The sequence below is a fragment of the Siniperca chuatsi genome, linkage group LG16 (assembly GCF_020085105.1).
Source record: "Siniperca chuatsi isolate FFG_IHB_CAS linkage group LG16, ASM2008510v1, whole genome shotgun sequence".
NCBI classification, from domain to species: domain Eukaryota; kingdom Metazoa; phylum Chordata; class Actinopteri; order Centrarchiformes; family Sinipercidae; genus Siniperca; species Siniperca chuatsi.
In genome coordinates this window covers 22,022,243-22,045,571 of record NC_058057.1, presented here as the reverse complement: position 1 = coordinate 22,045,571, position 23,329 = coordinate 22,022,243, and the positions used below count along the sequence as shown (strand labels likewise).

The window sequence follows — 23,329 nt, the reverse complement described above, 5'->3', positions numbered from 1 at the left end:
TATAGCTTCAATAAAAATTTGGCATGAGCTGATATAAAACATATGATACTGTTAGACAGTGTGAAAATGGATTATTTTTTCAACCTAAAATCTACTTAGGAGGAAATAAAGAAAATTATGTTAAGTGCATTAGGGGGTTAAAATGGAATCTTTGAGCTGCCCATGGTATTCGTAAAATTGGATTTTCACCATTTTTTTTATATTCAAAGTAAAGTAAGTCCTGTTTTTTTTTTTTAAGTAATGAGCCCTATCCTTATTTATATTCATTATAATAATAAAACCTGTTTCAACAGACAGCGGTTGTTAGTAATCTACATTAAATATGTATTCAAACAAACTGCACTATATACGTCATATCTGAAATGAACTGTCACAGAAATGATGGCTATATCTATCTGTCTAGCCTTATCACACACACACTCTCTCTCTCCCCATACACAGATTTAGGAGTGTTAGGAGGGTGAGCTGGATGCTATAGGGATGGAGGTTGGTTCATGGCCTTGCTCACTCGATCAGACTGGGCATTTTGTTCAGACACTGAGCAGAGACCTCTATCGCCCTGAGGCCATGTCTTACTCTCTCTCTCTTTCTCCCTTGCTGTCTCATAGTCTGTGAGCCTAAGCAGAATTTCTATTATATGTAACAACCAGACAATACAGTTTGTCTGTTTTCTCTCTCATCATCCTCTTCTAAATCACATCATCCTCTCTCATTTTATCTTTCTCCAGACTGTTGACGTTTCTAAATCTTTGATCACACCTTTTGTTTGCAATGCATTTACATTATGTAGATACACATCAGGATGAGACTGAATGGCTGGTCTTTGCCTGTTGACCAGATGTGATTTCCAGATCAAAATTAGAATTTAACAGAAGGTTCATTTTTACTAAACTAGACCTGCAAGCAGGTATACAGGGGTCCAAACACCCAACACAATTTGGAAGGTGCAGACCATCACTGAATACTGCTTAAACAGGTGGTTTAATACATGTTTTGTGTATGCTTGGACAGGCTTAGATGCACAATGCAAGTATCCGTGTCAATTTAATACTGATGCTTCTATATGACCGACATAAGCAAACGGGACCATCAGTGAGACGATTGGTTATTTCTATATAGTTATTCTAAATTCCCCGTGAAATCAGACGAAACAGTTTATGGCATGCAGACCGGAACAGCCATGTTTATATTTTCCCAAGTAAAGTTTCGCACTGAGTAGTACGTTAGCAATTAAAAGGAAGCAGGAGGAGATTTTTCTTATTTTTGACGTTATATTTTGTGGTTATTGAGCAAAGAGGAAAAACTGACCGAAGAACAAAAAAAAGCTAAAAGGGACAGCGATAGAGTACGGACGAAAACACGAGTCAACGTTGGTCGGTCATTCAACAGATGGAGAGAATTGCAGGATTTGAAAGGATTCAGAACTGATCCTGAATTGGCCCTCTTCCTCATAGACAGGTATGTAACATGTCTATTTTATTTGGCTGTGTACAGTCCATAGAGGTAAAGGTCACCCTGGACATTACTGTAATACAACTGGCTTATAACGTAACATTTTATGTTAGCCTTGCTACCGAGCTGTATCTCGCTGTTGGCTTATTATGAAGACATAACATTACTATGGAATGTTGATAACTTTAGTTTTCTCAACAAAATTACTATAACCGAGCAATTGAATCTGTCAGTTATAGGCTTATATGTAACCTAGGTTTACTTTGTTTCACCATTGTCATATTTCAATTATTAATCTTATATAGCCACAAATGGATGCATCCTGCAAACAGCTGTGTTTAAAAAAAGAAAAACATCATTAAAAAAAGTTGCGTATTTCTTTCACTGGCTTCCAAAACACAAAACAAATGCACACACTAGCCAGATCAAGATCTTCACGAGGCGGTGGTGCTCATGGGAAATGCAGTCTTCATTTTGGGAAACACTACAACTTTTGTCCACAGGGGGCCACCAAAATCAACACAAAATGAAAGTTCCTTGTAGCTGCTTTAAGGGCAGTGTAGTCCATGTCTTGGCCAAAACTTTGTCAATAAATTATTTTAATTAAGTGTTGAAGTGTCTCCTAGATTAGGTATTTGACTCTGTACTACACACAAATCCTAAAAGCCTCAAATAAAAATTACTATAGTATGTTATTTTCCCGTTCACAGAAGTGTTATACACTGTAGAAAGAAACACCTGAACCAACCACAGCATGATGTATGCATATATGTATTATCTACATATCCTGCATCACATAAAGGTATAAATACTGCAGCTATAATCATGTTTGGTGACCAAAAACTGGTCTAAACCTTGCCTGTCATGCTGCTAACCAGAGCTGAATCAACATCCCAAGTCAGCAACCCAAAACATGGCTCACTATGGCAGCCATATGTGTGTCAGTCACTCAGTTTCTGTTATCTAAAGAGAAGGATTAAGAGGATCTGTGCAAATGTAGCTTTGGAATGTAAATCAATTCATGACACCAGTAAGATTTAATGGTATTCAACAGGGTCAATCAAGTGTGGCTCTAAACATTTTCACACAGACTGAACAGTGGAAAAATACTTTTGATTATTGCTAATAACATCATTAGTTTCCTTATTTTCCCCTCCTGTGGTCATCCTCTTCCTCAGTCGGTCAAGTGTTAAGAGTTTTGTGCTCTCTGGATTGACCAGTTTTGAAAATGTATCCTTGAAATCTCTTTTTGTCTGCAATCGATGCTCTTGTCTCATGTCTGACCTCCTCCTGTGACACCCCTCCTCCCATTCACAGGTCCTGCCTGTCTGTTTGTGTCTGTAAATGGTATGACCCAAGCATGCCTCCAACAATAATCACAATATCAACTGGCTCTCAGAGGACTCTGTGTTTATATTGTAAACGGGGAGTTAATAATGCACAAACACACAAGCTGGGGTTCAGTGGTGGTGGTGTACATATAGTAATCCTCAAACCCCCACACCATCCCACCAATCATTTCTCATTCCCTCTTTCTCCACAGCTGATACCTGCATTGTTTTGTCTCTACCTGCGTCAAGTGCAAGGCGGTGAATTTCAAGGTCAGCTCTAACAAGCACAACATTTTCACAATATATTATATAACAGTAAAAAATAATTTTCAAAATCTGATTTTGGGCTAGTTTCAGAAAGATATTTACGTCCTGATGTCACAAAATGACTTATAGGTGTCGCCTTAGCTTTAAATTTAAATTTAAATCTGCTATTGTTAATTGGTTGCAATGAAAACAGAATCCTGTTCATACGTTGTTTGTCAGTCCATTTCAAATTGACTAGTGTGAGCACATCCCTGTCGGTTGGTTGAAGAAACACCAGCAGTACTTTCTTTCAAGTTTTGGCAGCTAAAAATACTTCGTCTCGTTCGCCTCGTTTAGGGAAAGCTCGTGGTTGTGGCAAATTAGTTATGGTAAAGGTACATCAAGGCAACTAATGCTGCTTGGTTAAGGTTACAGTAAGATCATTGTCATCATGGTATGAGATGGAACACAAATCTTGTTGTCACGGGGAGGTTGCCAGGCAGAGAGCAACCTCCGGGAAGTCACTGCTCATGGCCAAGAAAAAGTCTGAAAGTGAAACCACAACTTGTTGTTTTTACACTTTGGTTTTTGAACAGATTAAACAAATGAGATATAACGTGTTAATTAGTGAGCTTTAGAGGTGCTGGAAGATGGACTTTGTTATCTTTGGATAGAGCCAGGCTAGCTGTTTCTGCCTGTTTTCTGTGCCGTCTTTATGCTAAGCTAGGCTAACCATCTCCTGGCTTTAGCATCATATTTAACGGACAAATATGAGAGCGGTATCGATCTTCTCTTCTAACTCTCGACAAGAAAGCAAATAAGTGTATTTCCCAAAATGTCAAACAAATTTTTCAAAGTTTAGTAGGCTGCAGGTTCATCAATCCTCAGTGGTCAGTCTGGACTGGACTGTCCACGGCTATACTGTATATCCCAGCTAGGTAATTTGACAGGCTCATACCTCATATGCCAAAACCTGAGCAGATGCAAAAGCCATGTAAAAGGCCACATGACCACTGATGATGACAGTGTACACATGGGTCAGCCCATAACATGGAAGCATCAAACAACACTGACTTGATAACATGGCAAAATTCAACTTAACACACTTTTAACACCAGACTATAACCTGTTAGGATGCTAGAATATAGTGTGTAAACACATGAAGATCTCTCCTTATAACAGGCACAAGTAACTAGACGTTTGTGACCTTGGTGGCTTAGGGAGCATTGCTTTGTATTCCTGAGTTTGTTTGCGGGTGTCTCTGCGTGTAAGTGAGCACGAGAAGATATGTGGCAGAAGTGTATTCTCCTCTGTGTAACCTTGACCCGTCTGGAGAGGCAGCCTTGCCTCAGCAGCAGCAGCTGTGTCACTTCAACTCAGCGTCTTCAGTCCGACCTTAAGGGACCCGGACTGCCCGTGTCCCTGCCCACACATCCACATCCAAGGACCCCCCTGATAGAACAACCAGCCAGCCAGACCCCCCACCCCCCCCACCCCCCCACCCCGAGCTACCAGCAAACACATATTCATGCACACTGTCCGTCATGCATACTGATAAATGTGTTCACTATCAACAGCAGCAGACAGTGGCCTGGCTGGCTGCTTGGCTGCTGACAAAGCCCAGACTCAGCCTGCCTGGCCCCGTAGACACAAGAACAGCGGCGGAGACAAACACTGGCCTCCAGCCTTTTCCAGTCAGCTCTACATATGTCACATGTTAATGACATCAAGTCTGTGGCCACCCACAGACCGCAGCGTACTTGAGGGCAGCAGATTGAGTCGTTTCTCTTTGGAACGCCAGTCTTATCCTTTCGCTGTGGCATTCAGTGCCAGGACTTGAAGGCTTTAACCCTTCGCTTTACTGCAGGTTTGCTGTCAAGTCTCTGGTCACCTTTCTCTACCTTCTCCAGCCACAAACCATGCAGTCTGACATGGTGGCTTTGGTTACAAAGTGATTTAGAATAAAATTTATTTGTACAACACAAATATATCATTATAATATTTATGATACATGTTTTTCTTCCTGTGAAATAATGAATATTTGTAGCCTCGAGGCTTCCTGTTAATTAATTAAGTGAACTAGACTGAAAAGGGAAAGTAAAAGTCATTATTCTAGTGTCTGAGTTCATCTTTCTGTATATATTCAACTGTTTTATGCAAAACTCAAGTATAACCCTTTGTTTTTGTAGGGATTTTAGCCAAAAACAGGGATGGATGAGCCAAAAACTAAATTCACAGCTTTAATCCTTATCCCATTATTGGACTCAGTAGTGAAAATAGTAAACAGCAGCCATGCTAGACTCCTCCATGTGCAGAAAGGAAACAGTACGGCATCTTTTGTCAAACATGACTGATTCACTTTCGCCTTTTGTATGTGTGGGAGCTTTGCCTTTCATATCGATCACGGTTGTGCCAACTGTTTGTTTTTGTCTTTTCATATAATGAACCCTGGGCCCTCGGTGAGGCCCCAGCGGAGCTTTGCTCCATGCTAAAGGGCTTTTTGTGAGACAGTGTCACGCTCTCTCGTTCCGGCGAGGCTTCGCGTTTCTTATTATTCATGGCTCTCTCCCCGTTTGTTGAGAAGGCCAGGATCAAACAGGCCGATTTGCCACGCCTGACACCCACTGCTGCGTGTGTGTGTTTTGTGTGTGTATGTGTGTGTGCGTGTGTGTGTGAACTCGGCTCAGTAATGACAGGATTTGTTAAACAGTAAATTAATGAATAATGAAATATCCAGCACGCGCCTGCCTTGCCTGGAGCACAGTGCCCCGAGCAGGAATTACTCCCGACCGGCACTCGGCTGTCTGCTTGCTGGATAACCTGTGTGTGTGTGTGTGTGAGTGAGTTGGATAAGCATTTTTACAGCCCATTGCGTGACAGAACGCTGAGGGGCATTGCTGATGGGGGCCTGCTCTCTCACTTCCTGGCAAGACGACAGACTGACGGAGATGCAGACATAACTGCGTATAGAGAAGACTGTCAGTGCTTCCTTATACTTTGTATAACAAATATTACCAATGTCTTCATAAGCTCAGTCCACGTTCATAACTGGATTACCTTCCACTGGTCCTCTCATTAAAGTAATAACCTGTGACATTTTCATAAAAATTACATTTTGCTTCCCATTATCAACAATTCATCAAACACAAGCGATTCATATTATGTCCAGCTCCTGAATGCTTATTTGCCATTTTAAACACTCTGCGGCTGGATCTTTCCCTGATGCACAGGAAGTGATGTGTCTCAGTATGAAAGCAATAGCCACATTAGACCAAAAAAACTCAAAATTTAACAGGTGATCGCAGAGAAGTACAAGAAGACTTGTAATTAAAACAAATTAACAATAGTCCAAAGGTAGATATTCCACCGTGGCTCACTGTTACGGTTTATAGAAGTGGTACTCGAACTAAAGTCAGCACCCAGGGGCTAACCCACCCTAACCTTCTCTGCTTATCCTGCCCCAGACGTTTGGTGTCTGCTCGATTTTGGTCTCAGCCTTCCTCTATAATGAATGTCACAGCATCATGATACATTTCTCATCAATGCTGATATTTTGTTGCTGGATATTTTGGAATGATCTCTTCATGACAAAAGCTCATACGGCTGTGAATTAGTGTCTTGTTATTACAATGTGGGAATGGGAAATGGATATTTGCATTAGCAAGCTCCACTGACTCCTGTGTTAGCCTGGAATTTTATGTTTCCAGTTTAATGCTGTTTGTTCATATTAACGTAGTTAAAATGACTTTGCAGGATTTTGTGGGAAGCATTCAATCGTGCCTGAGGAGTTACTGGTGTTACTGACACACAAGTTTTTTTGTTTTCTGTGGTATTAGATGAGGATTGAAACTTCCTGTAACTTGCATCGATTTCTGGAATAAGTGTCCATTCACAAGCTTGTTGTATTTCATATTGTTGTTTAGTCTTCATGGGGGGAAAAAACACTAAAGCAGCGTAATGCCAAATTCCAAGTTTTGTAACGCATTTATATTCCTTTTTAAACTATATCCCACGCTGACTACCAGTCAAACTATTAAAGAAAGTGGGAAGCTGTAAAGTACAAGTTAACTCAATATGATTGGTGGTGACATTTGCATTATGTCTTTGCATGATATTTTATGTTGTATGTGTAAAATACTTATGTAAAGAATGGATCAAAGCCACATTATATATGACACATAATATGTAGAAAGGTTTACAAACCACAAGCAAATATATACTGAAGAAGAAGCCATGCAGCAGTTACAGTGATGCTATGCTGACTGTTGACGGCACACAATCGTTTGTAGACTCTCACAGTGGAACAAACTCAGTACTGTGCTACACTTTTAATGTCAGCTATAAAAAAATCAATGCCACGCAATTAAAAAAAAAATCTTAAGTCAACATTAAATGTTATATCATTTTAGAAAGGAATAAATAAATGAAGAATAAAGACTTCTGACAGCATTTTTCTGTGTTTTCCAAGCCTTACAGACCGTATAATATTTTTGGTCTTTTAAAAAAGGAAACTTCTAATTTAAAATATTATATAAAGGAGAATCTATGAAAACAAGATTGCCATAATTTGATACTTGCATATTTAGTTTAATACCAGGTTGTTTCTGTAAAGACAGAGCCTTGACTGAAGCACTTGAGCAGGCCTGAGGCTCGATACAGAGAATGACAAAACCAACTTCGTTGGCAATGGTAAGAAGTCTTGCACTGACCACTGATGTTACTTCTTTCTCATTTTCACACATACTGATGACATGATTTTTACCGCAAATTAATTGCATTTTACATTTAATTCTAAAATTGAGTTTATCATTTTGTTGTGCTTAGATTTAAATTAGATTTTTTTTTAAAGATTTGTGTGATCTGATTAGCTGTTTTGAGTTTGAAAAATAAATCCTGGACAAACAACATCACTCATAACTGAATCAGCGCACCAGTCTTGCTGCAAAAGTTTGTTCAGTTATTACATTCTTGCGCCTAGTGGTGATTTCTTAAACATATCAGTTTTGTTGACATTGCAGCTCAGTGACTGAGATCTACTTTTTGGTTGCAGGCCTATAGACTATAATGTTTTTGCTGGTAAATATTTTGTTTTTAATTCCTATAAAAACCTGAAAAGCATTATAATAGCATACAGTATATACAGTACTATAGATACTGCACTATTTTGGTTTTTAGGAATTCCTGTCTTCTAGGATTTAATATTCCAGTCGGGTTGATTAATCCAAAAGAGACAAATCTAGGCGATCATTAAAATTTCATTCAGTTGTTTTAGATTGAGTGCCTTTTAATGTTTAAACTGACAGCGTCACTTGTCCTCGTGATGAACGGATATTATCTGGGTTAATTTATTAAAACGTCGCGTTTCTCTTCGTGTTTGTTGTTTTGTTTTCTTTGGCCTATTTGTTTATTGTTCCAGCCAACCTGTCGTTGCTGTGGCCACTGATGCTCAGCAGCTTCCTGTCTTTGTTGAGCGGTAATCGCTCGCGGACATGCGGGTGCTGAACTCTGCACCTGCGTCACGCGGCGTTCCACTCCACGGGTCACACTGAGCCCGCGGGACACTTTCTCTCTCTCTTCCTCTCAAGCTCCCTATTTTCTTTCTCTTCGTCTCTCTTTCTCATTAGCTTTCTTTCTGTCTCTCTCTACTTTTCTGTGTCTCTCGCGCTCCCCCCGTCATTAGCACACCGGCGGTAGAGCCCCACCGCAGAAACGGGCCCGCGAGGCACGATTCTATTCCCCCTGCGCGCGTGCGAGAGAGAGAAGCCTCTCTGAAACGAGGGCCTCACTGGCCGGAAAATACAGCCAATTATCTCCCCGGAATAAGACAGTATCCATCATGGTGTGTGTGTGTGTATTCATTTCAGAGGCGTTGCGAATATAGACTCCAGACTACTGATATTTTAAACCTTACAAAGCTATTCAAGTATTAAAACATTATTATCATTATTATTTGGAATTTTAATCTTGGACTATACATGTCATAGGCTATTTAACTATTTCAGCATATCTTTAACCTCCATGTCAGCAATATCAAAATATAATCCCATTTAAAGGACCATTTAGCAATATATGTTTATATGTTTTTAACATATAAACTACAAGTGTGGTAAAGTACTTAACTGAAAACTTTGACTTGAAACATGGATACATGTGGAATATACTCATTGATCGTCCCTGCATACATTGGTGGAAGAAGTACTCATATCTTTTACTTAAGTAAAAGTAGAAAGACCACAGTGTAAAAAAAGTACCAAAAGTAGGCTACTCACTACGCAGAATCGCCCATTTCAGAATAATATATAATATCACTATAATTATAAGGATTATAATTAGTGATGCGTTAATGTGTAAGCATCACTAATGTTCAAACTGGTACAGGTGAGGCTGACTACTTTATATACTGCCAGGTAGCTTAATCCATAATAATACATCATGCATTAGTTGATTTATATGTTCTATTAATAATCTGAATCTACAAAGTAAAGTAACTAATGTTGTCAAATAAATGTAGTGGAGTAAAAAGTACAAAGTAACATAAAATGGACATATATTACTTTCCACCACTGACTGCATATTAGGGATGTTCTTACAAACTGCTTTTAAAATAAATATCTGAAATACTAATTCTTGTTTCTGGTTTGTTATTGTTCCATGTCTCCACAATGATCAGAAATTTACTGTCTGCTGCAGTGAATAATTAGTCTTAGTTCAAATGAAAAGTAAAATGAAATTTAATGGGTTTTCTTCAGTGTTGTTGTTGTTGGCCCATTAATTAGATCTTAATGGGTGTTTTTTTTTTTTTTTTTACACTGGTACCTAAACCAGTAAGACATTTATGTTGCGATGAACAGACAGCAGTTGTTAAAACACTAACTCACATTTCACTTAAATCAGAATGAATCTGACCCATCACATTGACTATCACAGTGAATAACAGGATTAGTGTTGGGGTCAATCCAATTTCAATTTCAGTCATCCAGAAAGTTTAATTTTCTTTTGAATCCCCCAAATGTAAACTATTTCACTCACAGGTGTTCATTAATATGTCATGAAATAAGTAAAAGTAAATGCCCCGACATCAGCTAATGAATATCATGTTTTACATTTTGAATAGATTGAACTGAAAGTGACTCAGACCCCCAACCCTTAGTGGGACCTTAGTGGAGAATTTCCCTGGAGAAAAGGCGCAGGCTGCACACCTTGCATAATAAAACACATGTTTTATTATCAATGTGATAGAAATGAAATCACTGGACAATTAGAAGCATGTCTACCCATCATCAGCACCATGACAACAGCTCTATAAGAACAGAAAAACACTGGATGAATCCTGTCCCCCCCGCCGGCTCACAAAGGTCGAATCACAGACCTACTCCAACATAGCTGGTGCGCCTATTTACACAACCATCCATTTAAATTAATATAAATAAATATTTACACACATAAATTAACACCTTCCCTTGTCGTACTGAAGTGTGAAGTAACCAGACAAACCTGTTTCACAGATAGAATGCTCATCACTCAATCTTCATACCCACAATGCTTTTTCTGTGTGAGGACAAACACAAGCACACACACACTCACTTAGGCACACACACACACACACACACACACACACACACACAATGTTGTTTGTTGGCTGCTCACAGCATCTCAGTCTCACAGGATGCAGGCAGGGGGAGCGAAATGGATGTAACACAGTAACCACCATGTCCTCAGGGGGATGAAAAGAACGTAACACAGATGAAAAATCCCTCTGTGCTCTCTGACACTGGCCCACGGGTGTCTTCCTCTGCCCTTTTCTCTCTACCAAGCTTTCCTCTTCCTCCTCCTCCACCTCAGCCCTGTGTGTGGCAGGTCAGTGGCAGTGGTGTAAAGCTAGAAGTAACGGTGTGACGCCTCTGTTTGTGTGTCTGCCTCCCGTTCGGCTCTCCGTCATCGCTCCCCTTCTTCCCCTGCTTCATTTCCGCTGCTTCTCCTCTTTGTCGCCAGCCTTGTTGCCGCCGTCCCCGTGCCGGTTGTTGGGAGGGTTGTTGAGAAACATCTTGTCGAGTCCTTTGAGAGCCTCGGTGAGGTAGTTCTGGAGGGTGGTGAGCGCGGCGCAGATGGCGGGCGAGCCGAAGCCGTGCGTGATGAAGGAGAAGTGGGAGAGGCAGCTCTGGATGCCGGGCTCCAGGATGGGGCTGGGCCTTGAGTTGCCCAGGGGAGTCCTGTCCTGGGCCAGCAGGTCTGTGAACTCCTTACACAGCTGTCTGCAGGGGAGAAGACACAACAAGACGTCAGGAGGGAATATCTTAGGGTTTCCCCAAAATGGTAATACCACTGCTGATAGTGGACATTTGGTGGCAGTATTCAGTATATTTTAATGTTTTCCAAATAGGTCAAACGCCTTACTCATTGTTTCCCTCTAAATGTCGTTAGTGGAACGGCTGACACAGAATTTCGACTACAGGATATCAAAACTCTCAAAAGCCATTATTCTATAACTGCCACCTCTGCTGCACCAAAATCATGCATACTTGTGTGAAATATGATCAAAACAACACTAAGTTATCTGCATTTAATATGTAAATGATCATATTGCAGAGTGAGTGGGCAATACCCAATTAGTACTAACATGTCTATCAACACTGACTCTGTCAGCAAAACAGTATATAGTATGTGCAAACCCTGCTGAGCTGAAAACCTCAGCAAAATGCATCCAAATCCACCACTGCCAACATCTTACTGAGATGCCTCTGTGGCGAAACAATGTCATGGGATCACAGTGAGGGTATTTTTTTCAGCATTAGTTGCAGATGTTCCTGCAATGCTACCTGAAACTGAATACAACCTATTGATTAAAAAAATCTTACAGAGCAGGGAAAGAAGGTACGTTGCAATCTCACAGTTCTATGGTGCTTTAACTGCACTGAGGAAAAAGAAACACATTCACTTTAGGCTGCATTTCACTGTATCTCTTATTTTTGGGATTTTTGAAAAACTCAACAAACAATTGCGGTGTCAGTAAAGTTACAGTGCAATATGTTAGGATAATAAATGATGTAGGGTTGTCTCCCCCACACACTGCTTTCTGAATGCAGCACAGCACATGTTGCAGTAGTTTAGTTGATCAAAAAGCAAAAGCAGTGATTCACCCAGAACAGTGATCTTGTTAGGGTAAGAAGGAGCATAAAACAGCAGCATTAGGACCATCACTGAAACCCAAACTGATGAAATTCTTGCAGCAGCTCCTGAAGACAGCATGACCCCACCCATCTATTCAATGGGAGGGGAAACTTGGTGCACCAGTGCTGTGCTAATCCTGACAATCCTGGTGCTATTTAGGACCATTCCTAAAACTAAACACTATGGCTTCTCTACATGTTGTGCACTAAATCACAATATTTACAAGAGAACAGGAATGTTTTTACCTTATTGTCCTGTACTTATTTAATCTGTACTCCAAAGGCTGCTAGAAGTGTTTATAAATGACATTACAGAAGAGGAGTATGTTAAATCCACAACATTTTTATGCAAAAAAAATCTACCTTCCCTGTATCAGCCTGTATGACATAATCTATCCCAAAGGAACAGATTCCCCCTGATACTTTTCCTTTTTAACGCCTTTATGTGATCTTCAGTGTATCCCAAGGCTTATTTTGCAATGGAGTGTAGCACACTTTCTTTCAGCCTTCCTCTGTTTACCTCTGTTTCATTTTGTGATTCCATGTGTTTCCCAGAATGCTTTTGGAAAACAATCAGAGAAAAAGCATGAACTTGATGCAATCAGCTGCTACAGAATACCTTTACCTGGACATAGTGGCAGCGCAGAGAGAGCGAGAGTATGAGTTTTCCCTAAAAAAACAAAAAAAACATGTCTTCTGGCTGAATTGTATTCTGAGGCTACTGTCTGTGAATCTGTGAAGAAGTTCATACCTCTGTTTTTTTATTTTTATGGGTGAAAGTTCCTTCAAAATCTAAAACAAAGCTCCTTCTTCGATTCTTCAGGCCTGACTCTAAAAACTGTTTATTGTTGATGCTTTAGATAAGTGAACATTTTTCTGCCTTACGATCTGACTCCATTGGCCACCCCCTCAACCTTAAACACCTACTCAGTATGATGCCATACCATTTATGTTTGACAAATTATCTTCAAGAATGATAAAAATACTTTACCACAATACTTACAAGGCTAATGCCAATAGCACGTAGTGAACATTGTAAAAAAAAACACAAGCCCTTGATGTCTGGAAAATGAAATGAAACTAATGCCAGCTAAATAAAGTTGTATGGTTTGAGGCCTCCACATTAAGAGCAAATCTTTAACTGTTAACATGTGTAATTTGAGACAAGAGGTCATCAAATGGATCTTCATTCTTCACTATAGATTTAATGAGAAATGTGCACCGGTAAAAGAAAATCTCGTCTTCATCTTGTTCTCCTTGTTAAATTTCAGCAAATCATCCTCCATCCTAGGCCCACATTTTATATTCAAGAGACCTCTTTCTCCCTCTCTCAGATTCGTACTTGCATGCCCCATGCGCGCACACACACACACACACACACACACACACACACACACACACACACACCCTGTAAGCGGCCTAGGGGCAGAGCTCCAGCAAATGAGTGACAGGCTGTGCAGGCCGAGCCCAGCTGGGGTTAGGGGAGTAGAGAGGAGAAGCCGCCACCCCGGGCTACACTCAAGGCTCTCGCTGTTGTTTTCTGACGACTTGAAACACTTCACTGCTAAATAATGAATTTCTAACAGGCAGCACCAACACACAGTATTGGAACAGGTTTGAATCTGAGCATCAAACATCCACCACCGAACACACCGTACATACTGAGTACATTGGGATGCACACACACACACACACACACACACACACACACACACACACACACAGGCGGATGGTTTATGCAGTGCCGGCCAGCAGACAGTATCATTTATGCAAGCTAAAAATACAAGCTTCCTGGGATCTGTTGTTAGATGGTTTACAGCTCTGCTTGCAACCTTTTTCGTCTAGAAAACCGACATTCAGGGGAATAAATGAACTTCGAATAGGACTACTCATTAATTGGCAGAAGGCTTTTTTGTTCATTGTAAAAATAGGCAAAAAAATCCACTGTAATTCTGTGATTTAATCCACATTTATAAATCCATATCCCCTCTGATACCCTGGTATCTTTAAAGAAATCTAGGTTGCTCAGTTGCTAAAGGTAATCAGAAGATCCTGGATTCAATTCCACAGTTTAACAGCCATAAAAATGGATTAATATAAGTAACTTTACGAGGAGTACAGTAAAATGGATCGCTTCTAAGACCAGAAGCAGAGGTCAAACATACACTAGCAACCCCAGAGCTTGTATTTTATAACTGAGCTGTATAGGCCACATTTAAGTGTCGAGCATCAAATAAGGTTAATCTATATATACTTGAGCTAAAGGTTATCCTGTGAAATGAACCGCTGTTAAGGATGCAAGTTGTGCAGTTGCATACAAAGTGGTGAAATCGCATTGCAGGCATCTCACACAGACATCTCTTGTCCTGATATTTAAAAAAATATAGGATTTATATTCCAAAAAGGTGAAAATGAATGCCTTCCTGCTTTTGTTTAGTCATTATAAGATTCTTGACTTTAATGCAGATTTCTGCTCATTTCTTAAACGGTTGAATTTAATTTAACTGCCCTAATTTATCAGTGTGACAATTTATCAGTGATTCTTCAATCAGCCATTTCAGTACAGGTTAGATCCATATTGAGTTTGATGCGTTTCATTTTAAAAAAAAACCCTCCTTTTTAAAATGTCAATGTATGTTCACTATGGCAAAATGGACTGTGTGTGATATAGAGTAAAGCACAGAGGATAGGAGAGGTTTGCACCCTCAGGGGGTCTTAAAGTGGGGCTATAGAGGCCCCGGGAAAATGAGTTTCATTTCACAATAATTTCATTCACCAGAAATAGAACTACTTACAGAAGAAGAATGCCATATTTTTCACCCTGTATGTGTTACAGTTATGTAATTCAAATCAACAGCAACACAAACCTTTCCAAATGGCACCCTGGAACTATAAACCTTGTCTAATTGGCAGATTCTGAGCCATAAATATGTGACTGTTTTGGATGTTTGGGACATTTTAAATTGGAGAACATCTGCTGTATTAGGACAGTCTGAGCTAGAAATATCTTGTGTGACTAACTTTTTTGTGTGAAACTGTTTTGTTGTGATATATACTGAAAAAAAAAACCACTTTCTCCCTATCTGCTTGTTTTTCTTTTCCAAGCACTTTGCTCTGACATACCTCTGTGTTGACAGACAGAAAGTGTTGTATGTGCATCCAGGGCCCTGACCTTTGCACTCCTTATTTCCCATGATGCTCTGCTCTGGCTGAATGTGTCTAAATACCTAAATTCCTCATTTAAATGATTCAACAACAGCTAGTCACCGGGTATAATCTCATTACCACCGATATCTCTCTGCAGACATGTATTATTCTATGACAGAAAACACCCTATAAAGACTATGAGGGAACAGAATCTAATCAAACGGCCCATCAAACTCACTTTGTCGCCAGCAGCATGTTTTTCCGCGTGTGCAGCTCGTTGGGGTCCGCGTGCTGCCGGTTGAGGTACTCGCTCACGGCTTTGGTGGGAAACTCCGTCTCGCAGATGTAACCGAAATCCCGGGCCAGGTGGACCGCTTCACCTGGGGGGGGTAAGGCAGAGTTATAGAGGTGTATGTGCGGTATATATGTAAATATAATACAGGCTAGACAAACAATCCGCTACAGAGGATGTCAATATTTGACTCAGTAACGGATATTTTGGCGAGTTTCAATTTCAGTTATTTTTCTGTTTTTATTAATCATTCATGAATGTGCTGCGATCACATGCCTCCTGGTTGTCTCAGTATATACAGATATTTGTTTAAAACGAGACGTTTTCCATTTACGCACTAATTTCCCTCCGCTCTCGTCCTCTCAGCTGACGTAAAAACAAGTGGTACAATTATCAGTTTTTATTGTGAAAATTAACGATAGGTGCCAATTACCTGGTTTTGATTATTATTAAAACAGAGAGCTATTTTATTGCGCTATTTGCAGGCAAGCGCGAACACAACATTCACATTTCGATGTGTAAACGAAGTGTAAGGAACTGCCAATCAGGCAGCAAAAAAAATCAAAAAAAGTCTCAAATCTCTGATGTTACTTGTTTTTTAAGTAGCTATATGACTTTCTGAGTAGATCAGCAAATCCTGGGTTGAATGAAAATATTTAAACTACATTTCAAAAATGTAAAAAAAAAAATCTCCTTGTATTTTACCTGTTTGCAGGACCGTGTTGCCTTAATTGAAATGAGCAGATTTTAAGGGGCATATTAGAATGGGATATATGTAAGGGAAACAACGCCTATATGGACAATACACAACTTGTGGTAGCCAAAATGTTGGTGTACAACGGGCTAGGCCCGAAGAGCAACCTTTAATTAATTCTTTAATGTAATTTAGTAACCCCAGCCCTCCACTCTCAACTCGCTCAATATTGAATATTTATTTTTCTGACATTACATTACTGATTTTATGAATCCAGGGTCGTTGTCAGTTGTCAAGCCTGTAAGGTCATGACCTTTGCAGTCCTATATTTTGGCCTTGCATCATTTTTGGTGATGTTGAAACTGGAGCCTATTTGATTGCTCCACTTTGTACGTCAAAAAATCATTGTGAAAAGGAGTCTGAGAAGCAAATAAAATGTTTGGTTTCTATAGTCTGTTGCCACAATTTCCCCATATAGGCTATCTCAAGAGTAAAGACTATAATTCTGCAGTTTCTGTATTTCTGGAGCTACACAGTAAATCAGTCACCTTCTACAAGAGATGTTAGTAATGTGACATTGGCAGCTTTGCGTCTTCCAGCAGGTAAATTGAGTCCGATCTTCTCCAGCTTTTCTCTCAGACATTTCCCACCGTTTTTGGACTTTGCTCTGTAGAAACAAAGGAAACCAATGCATGTAAAATTGCATTTCTAAAGACGTCTACCCAGGGCACAAATATTTTGAAATGTCTTTATAATATTAAACACACCTCCTCTCACAGAGCAGGATATTAATACATGACCAATATTCGCTTCAGAGTTTGGAAGCTTTATTAAACAGTAGTCATCAGCTTGTGCTCCAGTTAGTCTCCAGAGAGTTTGTTAATGGTAAGTAGAATCTGGGTGGTAAATGGCACAGATACAGAGGCCTTTTCATACAGCTCAGGGTTTAATTAATAGATGCCCCTGCATATTTAACGAGCCACAAGCTTTCATACATCCACAGAGTTATTCCTCAACACCAGCGTCTGCGTCAACATGCTCTGAGGCTGCAGTCGTACCTTCTCAACACGCCCCCCAACAAGGAGGCGTTGAGGCACTCGGGCGGGGACAGTCTCCTCTGCACCTCCCCTACGGTCACTTTGTACTTGGAGGTGGAGCTGAGCAGCGACAGGCGGCCCGGTACCGAGCAGAACACCTCGTTTATGTTCACGGTCACTCCTCCGATCAGCCCGTCCTTGCCGAGCATCAGAGAGCCCATGTTCTTGTGTGGCATGGGAACTGAAAGAGGAAGGTTAGAGGCGACATGAGTGGTTCTCTTACATAAGAAATTGTTCAAATACAAGGGACTGACGCCAGTTTTAAATCTCTAAATCGCTTTTTTTTTTCTGTGAAACTTTAAGTAGCCTATATGAGACCACGCGCGCTCAGAGGGCGGCCCTGGCCTAATGAAGCGCCCACGCGCCGGGCATTTGCTGTTATTTAATGTCGCGCGACATTCTCATTACAATATTATCGATTGTTGATTGGCTCGCGCTCTCAAATCGCATTAACCACCCCCCATTCTTTTCTCCACGGCCGGTTTAACTCCCACCAGCAGCACTGGATGCTCCTTCGTCCCCGCGTGTTAATGCTCGCGCTAATGGAGTAAAAAGAAGCAGCCAGCCGCCTCGTGCATGCATGCGTAGGGGCCAGTGCGAGGGGGTTTTGATGGCTCCACGGGGGATAATACCGCAGATTAGCTCTAAACGAGCTCACGAGATCTCCGTGAGCGGTGCCATTTATTACATCAGCGGCTTAAATGCCCCGCGGGGAGCTCAGTCACTCAACATCCCGTAACTAAATCACTGCACATCATCAGAGCGGCAGCATGGCAGCCTGTCAGCGACACACTGCCTGCTAGTCAATATACCGGGATCGTTAACCCGGCTTCGAACTCCTCCTCCTGGACGCCCAAACAACGAGATCTGCATACATGGCTCAGGGATCGACCTTAACAGCCTAGACCATGGCGACATGTTGCTCCTGGTCCAGTTTAGGTCCAAGTCGAGCCCAGATTTACCTTTTTATGAGCGAGACTGCAGTTCTACATACCATAAATCACCACAATTCATAGCACACATAAGAAAATATATTATTTAACTGTACAGGGAGCACGATAAGGTGGCAACTCTACATATTTCCCCTTTATTAGCCTTAACAAATCTTAAAGGATTTATGAATAAAATGTATATATATGTTTGATATTTGTATTAAATCTGGTCATTTCTATCACATTGTTGCACTACATCAGACAGCACAGACAGATGTGTGTATATCTACCTTTCTTAATTACTGATTGATCCAGGAGGTTCGTTCCGTTGGTGTCTTCAATGGTCTGTTAGAACCAAGATAAATACAAATCATTATAGTCTGCTTCACATAAGACGATCCGTACTGTAATAACCCACTTAACGAGCATATGAAACTTATTTTTTCACTCGAATTCAATCACACACTCCCAACACACACACACATCTTGCAGGATTCATTTCAGGTCTCGAAAGGCTGGAAAAAGAGGCGTCTTTAAGTTGTTTGTTTCCACAGAGCAAACACATCTGGTTTATAATCCATTCTGTCTTTTACTCATCACGACGTGGCTCATACAGAAGAAGCTGTTCTTATTCATCATCCCGCGAGATGCATTTCTTGTTAAATAGACCTGATGTTGGCATCATTGCTGCACACTCGTGTAGAAAAAAAGAAAAACAAAAAAAAAATGTTAAAACGGATTTAAACGGGGTTAATAAATGCATGACACAAATACTGAAAGCCAGAAATGAGAATCTATTGTGGAGGTTAAATGGCAAACAATTCGTGATGGTTGTGCCCTGAGGGGAAACGAGGGGAAGATCTATTTCACCAAGTCTTTGGTAGCTTGCTTTGTATATTTTGCACATTAGCAGCAACAATGCTCACAAATAATCTATATCATCCTGTAAAGCAAAATGACAGCAAGAGTGTTAGCATGGAAATAATAATAATAATCATTAATAATGCATTTAATATAATTTTACATAAAACTGGATAGGTTTAAAAATGGCTATGTTTCTACATATCAAAGTTAATAAAATACTGCATCTTCTTCAGACTTCTGCTTTAAATATGTATTAATGATTATGGCAGTAAAGGCGGGTGAATTTGCAACATTTGAGCTCCATGCAGCAATTTGTGAAGCCCCGTTATTACACACATCAGCATCTTCTCATCAAAGAAGATGTCTCAGGTCTGTGATAGTTTGTTTAGCTGTGGGCCATTTGCGTTTAGGTTGCAGCTGCTGTGAGAGGCCAGCCCTGAGGGAGCTGCTCTGAGTTCACTGACCTTAACTCTAAAGGCACGGGAAACATGCGGAACATTTATTAATTCATTTTAATTTAGTTGTAGTATTTCATAACTGCCATCCAAACTAGGAAAAAGCTGCCCATTAGTTACATTTTGCAATACAAAGGTTTATATACCTGGAGTAAATATGTTTGTTTTAGTAAAACATAAAACTATCTTTTCTGTAAATGGGAATGGTTAGATTCATGATTATTAAAATCTACATTTTTTATGTGCTATTGAGATAATATACAATAAGTTGTAATAAAATCCCAGTGGCATATTCCCTATTCTGACTTGCAGGTGGTCTGCAGTTTTACCTTTCTCGGATATGTGTATCCCAATATCCTTAAAATAACTTTCCAAAAAACAAAAATGCAACCAAATCATCATCGTTGGAACTGGAAATATGTTACATGCACTTTAACCCCGGCGACTCTCAGCTGTAATCTTTGACTCACCTGAACGTCCTCCATACCATGCAGCCCGTGCAGCAGTCCGTCGCCCATACCGGGCTCCAGTCCCGGGTGAGCGGAGTGCAGCAGCACATCAGGCCGCCGCACACCACCGTAGTCCCGCCGTGGGTCCAGCCCGGACAGCTGTGGCAGCGAGGCCCGAGGCTGTGCCAGCAGAGCGGAGCTGTCCATCCGGTCCCCGGCGACGTCCTGCCGCTGCCGCGCCCCCCATGCGCCCTGCTGGCTCTGGTGCAGGGAGTTCAGGGAGTACGGGTCGCTGACGTGAGAGTACGGGTCCTGGCTCTGGTAGTGAGCGAGCGGCTGGTACGGCGGCGGAAAGTACGGAGGCTGGAAGTCCGATGAGGGCGCATGAGACAGCGGCGGCGCGCTGGAGTAGGGTCCCGCATGCGATACCGAGCCCAGCTGGGACAGGCGCGAGCTGTGGCTCGAGACACCGTCATGCCGGTCCTTAAAGAGGGTGCAGAGAAGAACAGAAAAAAATCAACTCCTTGCAGAATTGGAACCACATTTTAACGAAATGAAACCGTATGGAGGCCTAGGATCCGGATCATTATGCATTTATATGTAGCCTATTGCCCCTGGTGATGCAGCCAAAGTAATCTAACTGGCATTGAATCTTCTGGGGGGAAAAAAGCACATAAGAGCCTGGAGGAAAAATATTATAGCCTAATTTAAAATGTCTCACAACGAAAACCTCCTAGCAATATTTACGGATTCACCATTTGCACAAACGAATTCTGAGGGAAGAAACTCACCGCAGTGGAGTAGGAATGAACTAACATCTGTAAACCCTCTGTTGGTGTCACGAGCGGGCTCACGGTTAAACAGCAGGCTAGTAAAGACCGTGTTGGGCCGAGATACCGAAACTCATTCCAGGTAAAAGCAGCACGTTTGTATCTGCAGGCACGGCCTGGACTACAGCTCCATGCAGAACCTTCCTCCGCCCGGAGCTGCCGCCGCTCTGAGTGTGAGCACCGAGCGCCCGCCTCTATCCCCGGTATACGGTGTAATTGTTATTCATGACTGAGACTTACAGGAATATTAATGTGCGCGAGGCAGGGGACTGGCGACACATGGAGCGTGAAGCCTCTCGCGCAACCGTGAGTGACGTTTAAATTCCGTGGAGAGCCGAAACGACGCGCGAACAGCAGGAGATAGAAAGAGGACTCTCTCTCTCGCAGGAGAAAGCGAACACGGTGACCAGACCCGTGAGGAATTCCCCATCACAAAAAAAAACGCACTTTGGTGGCCTTTTTTATAAGCCAAATCTGAAGAAGGAAAAGCACATTTTCTTGCTTTTGGAGACACTTTTGTACAAACCATTTCTGCGCAAACAGACTCTGACGTTATAAAAACCAATATAAGTTAAGTTGGTGGATAACAATATAAACAGGGTTTGCTGTAAAGCTTACTGGATCAACCATGACACTAATACCACCAGTGTTATGGGTTCGGTTCCTGCCAGATACACCCAGACCGTGCCAATGCCAGACGATGTAGAAAGGGCTTCCACCAAAGTAAAATTCAGTATACTTTTACGCACAGGCACAAAATACATGCACAAAGGCGAACACTTATTAAGATTTGTCTCCAGTTATGCCAAGACATTTTGCCCAAACTTCAGCCTGCCAACATGATACTCCCGAAAAATAAAGGGTGGCTCATGTTGTGTTGCAGCTGCCTTTTTATTAGCCCACTGAAAACACACCCGAGACACAACAGGGCGCACGCGGGGCTCGTGTGAATAGTGTCACGAGTCAAAATAAGCGATTAAACTTTACATTGTTGTCTATACCGGCCCCTCTGTGCCCTCTTGGATGACTTGTTTAACAACATTATAGCCTCCCCTCCCCCGCGCCGTGGGAGAAAAGCCATGTGCGGCACGAGACAAGGGTTTCCCACCGGGCTGAGAAGAGGGGCCTCGCGAGCTGCCCTTTCTTCGTTTGCTTTATGCTCGAGCCCATTCAGCGCGAGCCGGAGCAACATTTCGCCCCCCGCGCGCGGCGGTATTTCTCCCCTTCCCCTCTCCCTTCCCCTCACTCGTTTTTAAAAATTATTGTTCTGGGATCAATGCCAAATGATTTACATACTTCTGACATATCATCACCCTCCTCTGCAGTTATTTTCATTTAAAATCTAAAATGAGCCATTCATTTGTTGTTAGACTGTTTTTAGAAAACATATTTTTGCAGCATCACTGGTCTATTTCTAAATATATTTTTATAGATATTTTCAGATCTAAAATTATTCAAAAAGTTTAATATTATCTTTAAATATGAATTTGCGCAAAAAAGCGCACTGCCATATTTAAAACATATCCCATATGTGGAAATTCAAGATAAGGTGAAATACAATTGATCTTTATCCAATGTCAAATATATATATATTTTTTTTACATTTTACCCTATGGTCCTGAAAGTGACTGGACCATGCACCATAGCCACAAACATAACATAAAATAATATAAACACTTAAAAGCATTTGAGCGCAAATGAGCCACATTTCTGCCTGAACGAAATTGTCATCTTGTGAATTGTTCTCCAATTCATATTCACATCACCACATCACAAAATAACAGGCCCTAAAGCCTCCTGCAAAACACCTCACTTAGCTTAACAGCGTCTAACACTTCAGTATTCCCTAAAAGCATGTCTAATAAGTCTGTTTCCTCACAAACAGATGGACGGCAACGTTACCTCATAAATATCTTCATACTTGACATTCTCAACTAGTTTCCACAGCATGGTCGCTTCTCCGGTGTCGGTAAACCGAATGCAGCCAAGTGAGGAAGGGATGTCTCTCTCTCTCTCTCTCTCTCTCTCTCTCTCTCTCTCTCCGCCCTCTGTAAAGTCAGGCTTTGTGAATGGGGAGCCCCTGTAAAGACTCCACTACTGTTAAAAAGAGCTATAGGGCAGGTTGACAGCAGCAGGCTGCTCCATGTGTAAGAATGAGGAACAAGCAAACACATACAAAGAATACATGTTTTATTCATCAGGTATCTCTGTAATTTCCTAAATAAAAGCACAACCACTTAGCAAAAGCTTTCATGTACTGTACACACAGATGGACAACTTTGGTAAAGGATGACTTTAGAAGCCACTAATTCCAAACTTTATGGTAATTTTTCTCACAATGTGTGAATTTTTTGGAACAAAGTGAAGCAAAGA

General features: G+C 41.2%; 1 protein-coding gene across 2 annotated transcripts; it reads right to left on the bottom strand.

Annotated features, from left to right (window-relative positions):
* Window positions 1–10,229: 10,229 nt before the first annotated feature.
* tfap2b (transcription factor AP-2 beta) lies at window positions 10,230–22,962 on the bottom strand. Of its 2 annotated transcripts, none has more exons than XM_044169692.1 (7): window positions 22,859–22,962; window positions 20,148–20,609; window positions 18,649–18,703; window positions 17,388–17,607; window positions 16,878–16,996; window positions 15,582–15,723; window positions 10,230–11,281 (listed from the first exon to the last, which is right to left on the bottom strand). In XM_044169692.1, the coding sequence occupies exons 1-7, from the start codon at window positions 22,904–22,906 to the stop codon at window positions 10,990–10,992; spliced, it is 1,338 nt and encodes a 445-aa protein (XP_044025627.1). In that variant the 5' UTR covers window positions 22,907–22,962; the 3' UTR covers window positions 10,230–10,989. The 2 variants fall into 2 exon arrangements, with proteins under 2 accessions (XP_044025627.1, XP_044025628.1); XM_044169693.1 differs by lacking the exon at window positions 22,859–22,962 and adding an exon at window positions 20,918–21,230.
* Window positions 22,963–23,329: the final 367 nt, after the last annotated feature.

Coding starts and splice junctions, on each gene's coding strand:
- tfap2b (XM_044169692.1), bottom strand. CDS start 22,906: ATGCTGTGGAAACTAGTTGAGAATGTCAAGTATGAAGATATTTATGAG. Junction 17,608..18,648: donor TCAATCAGTAATTAAGAAAG/GTAGATATACAC, acceptor TTCCTCTTTCAG/TTCCCATGCCACACAAGAAC. Junction 15,724..16,877: donor ACTAACATCTCTTGTAGAAG/GTGACTGATTTA, acceptor TACCCCCCCCAG/GTGAAGCGGTCCACCTGGCC.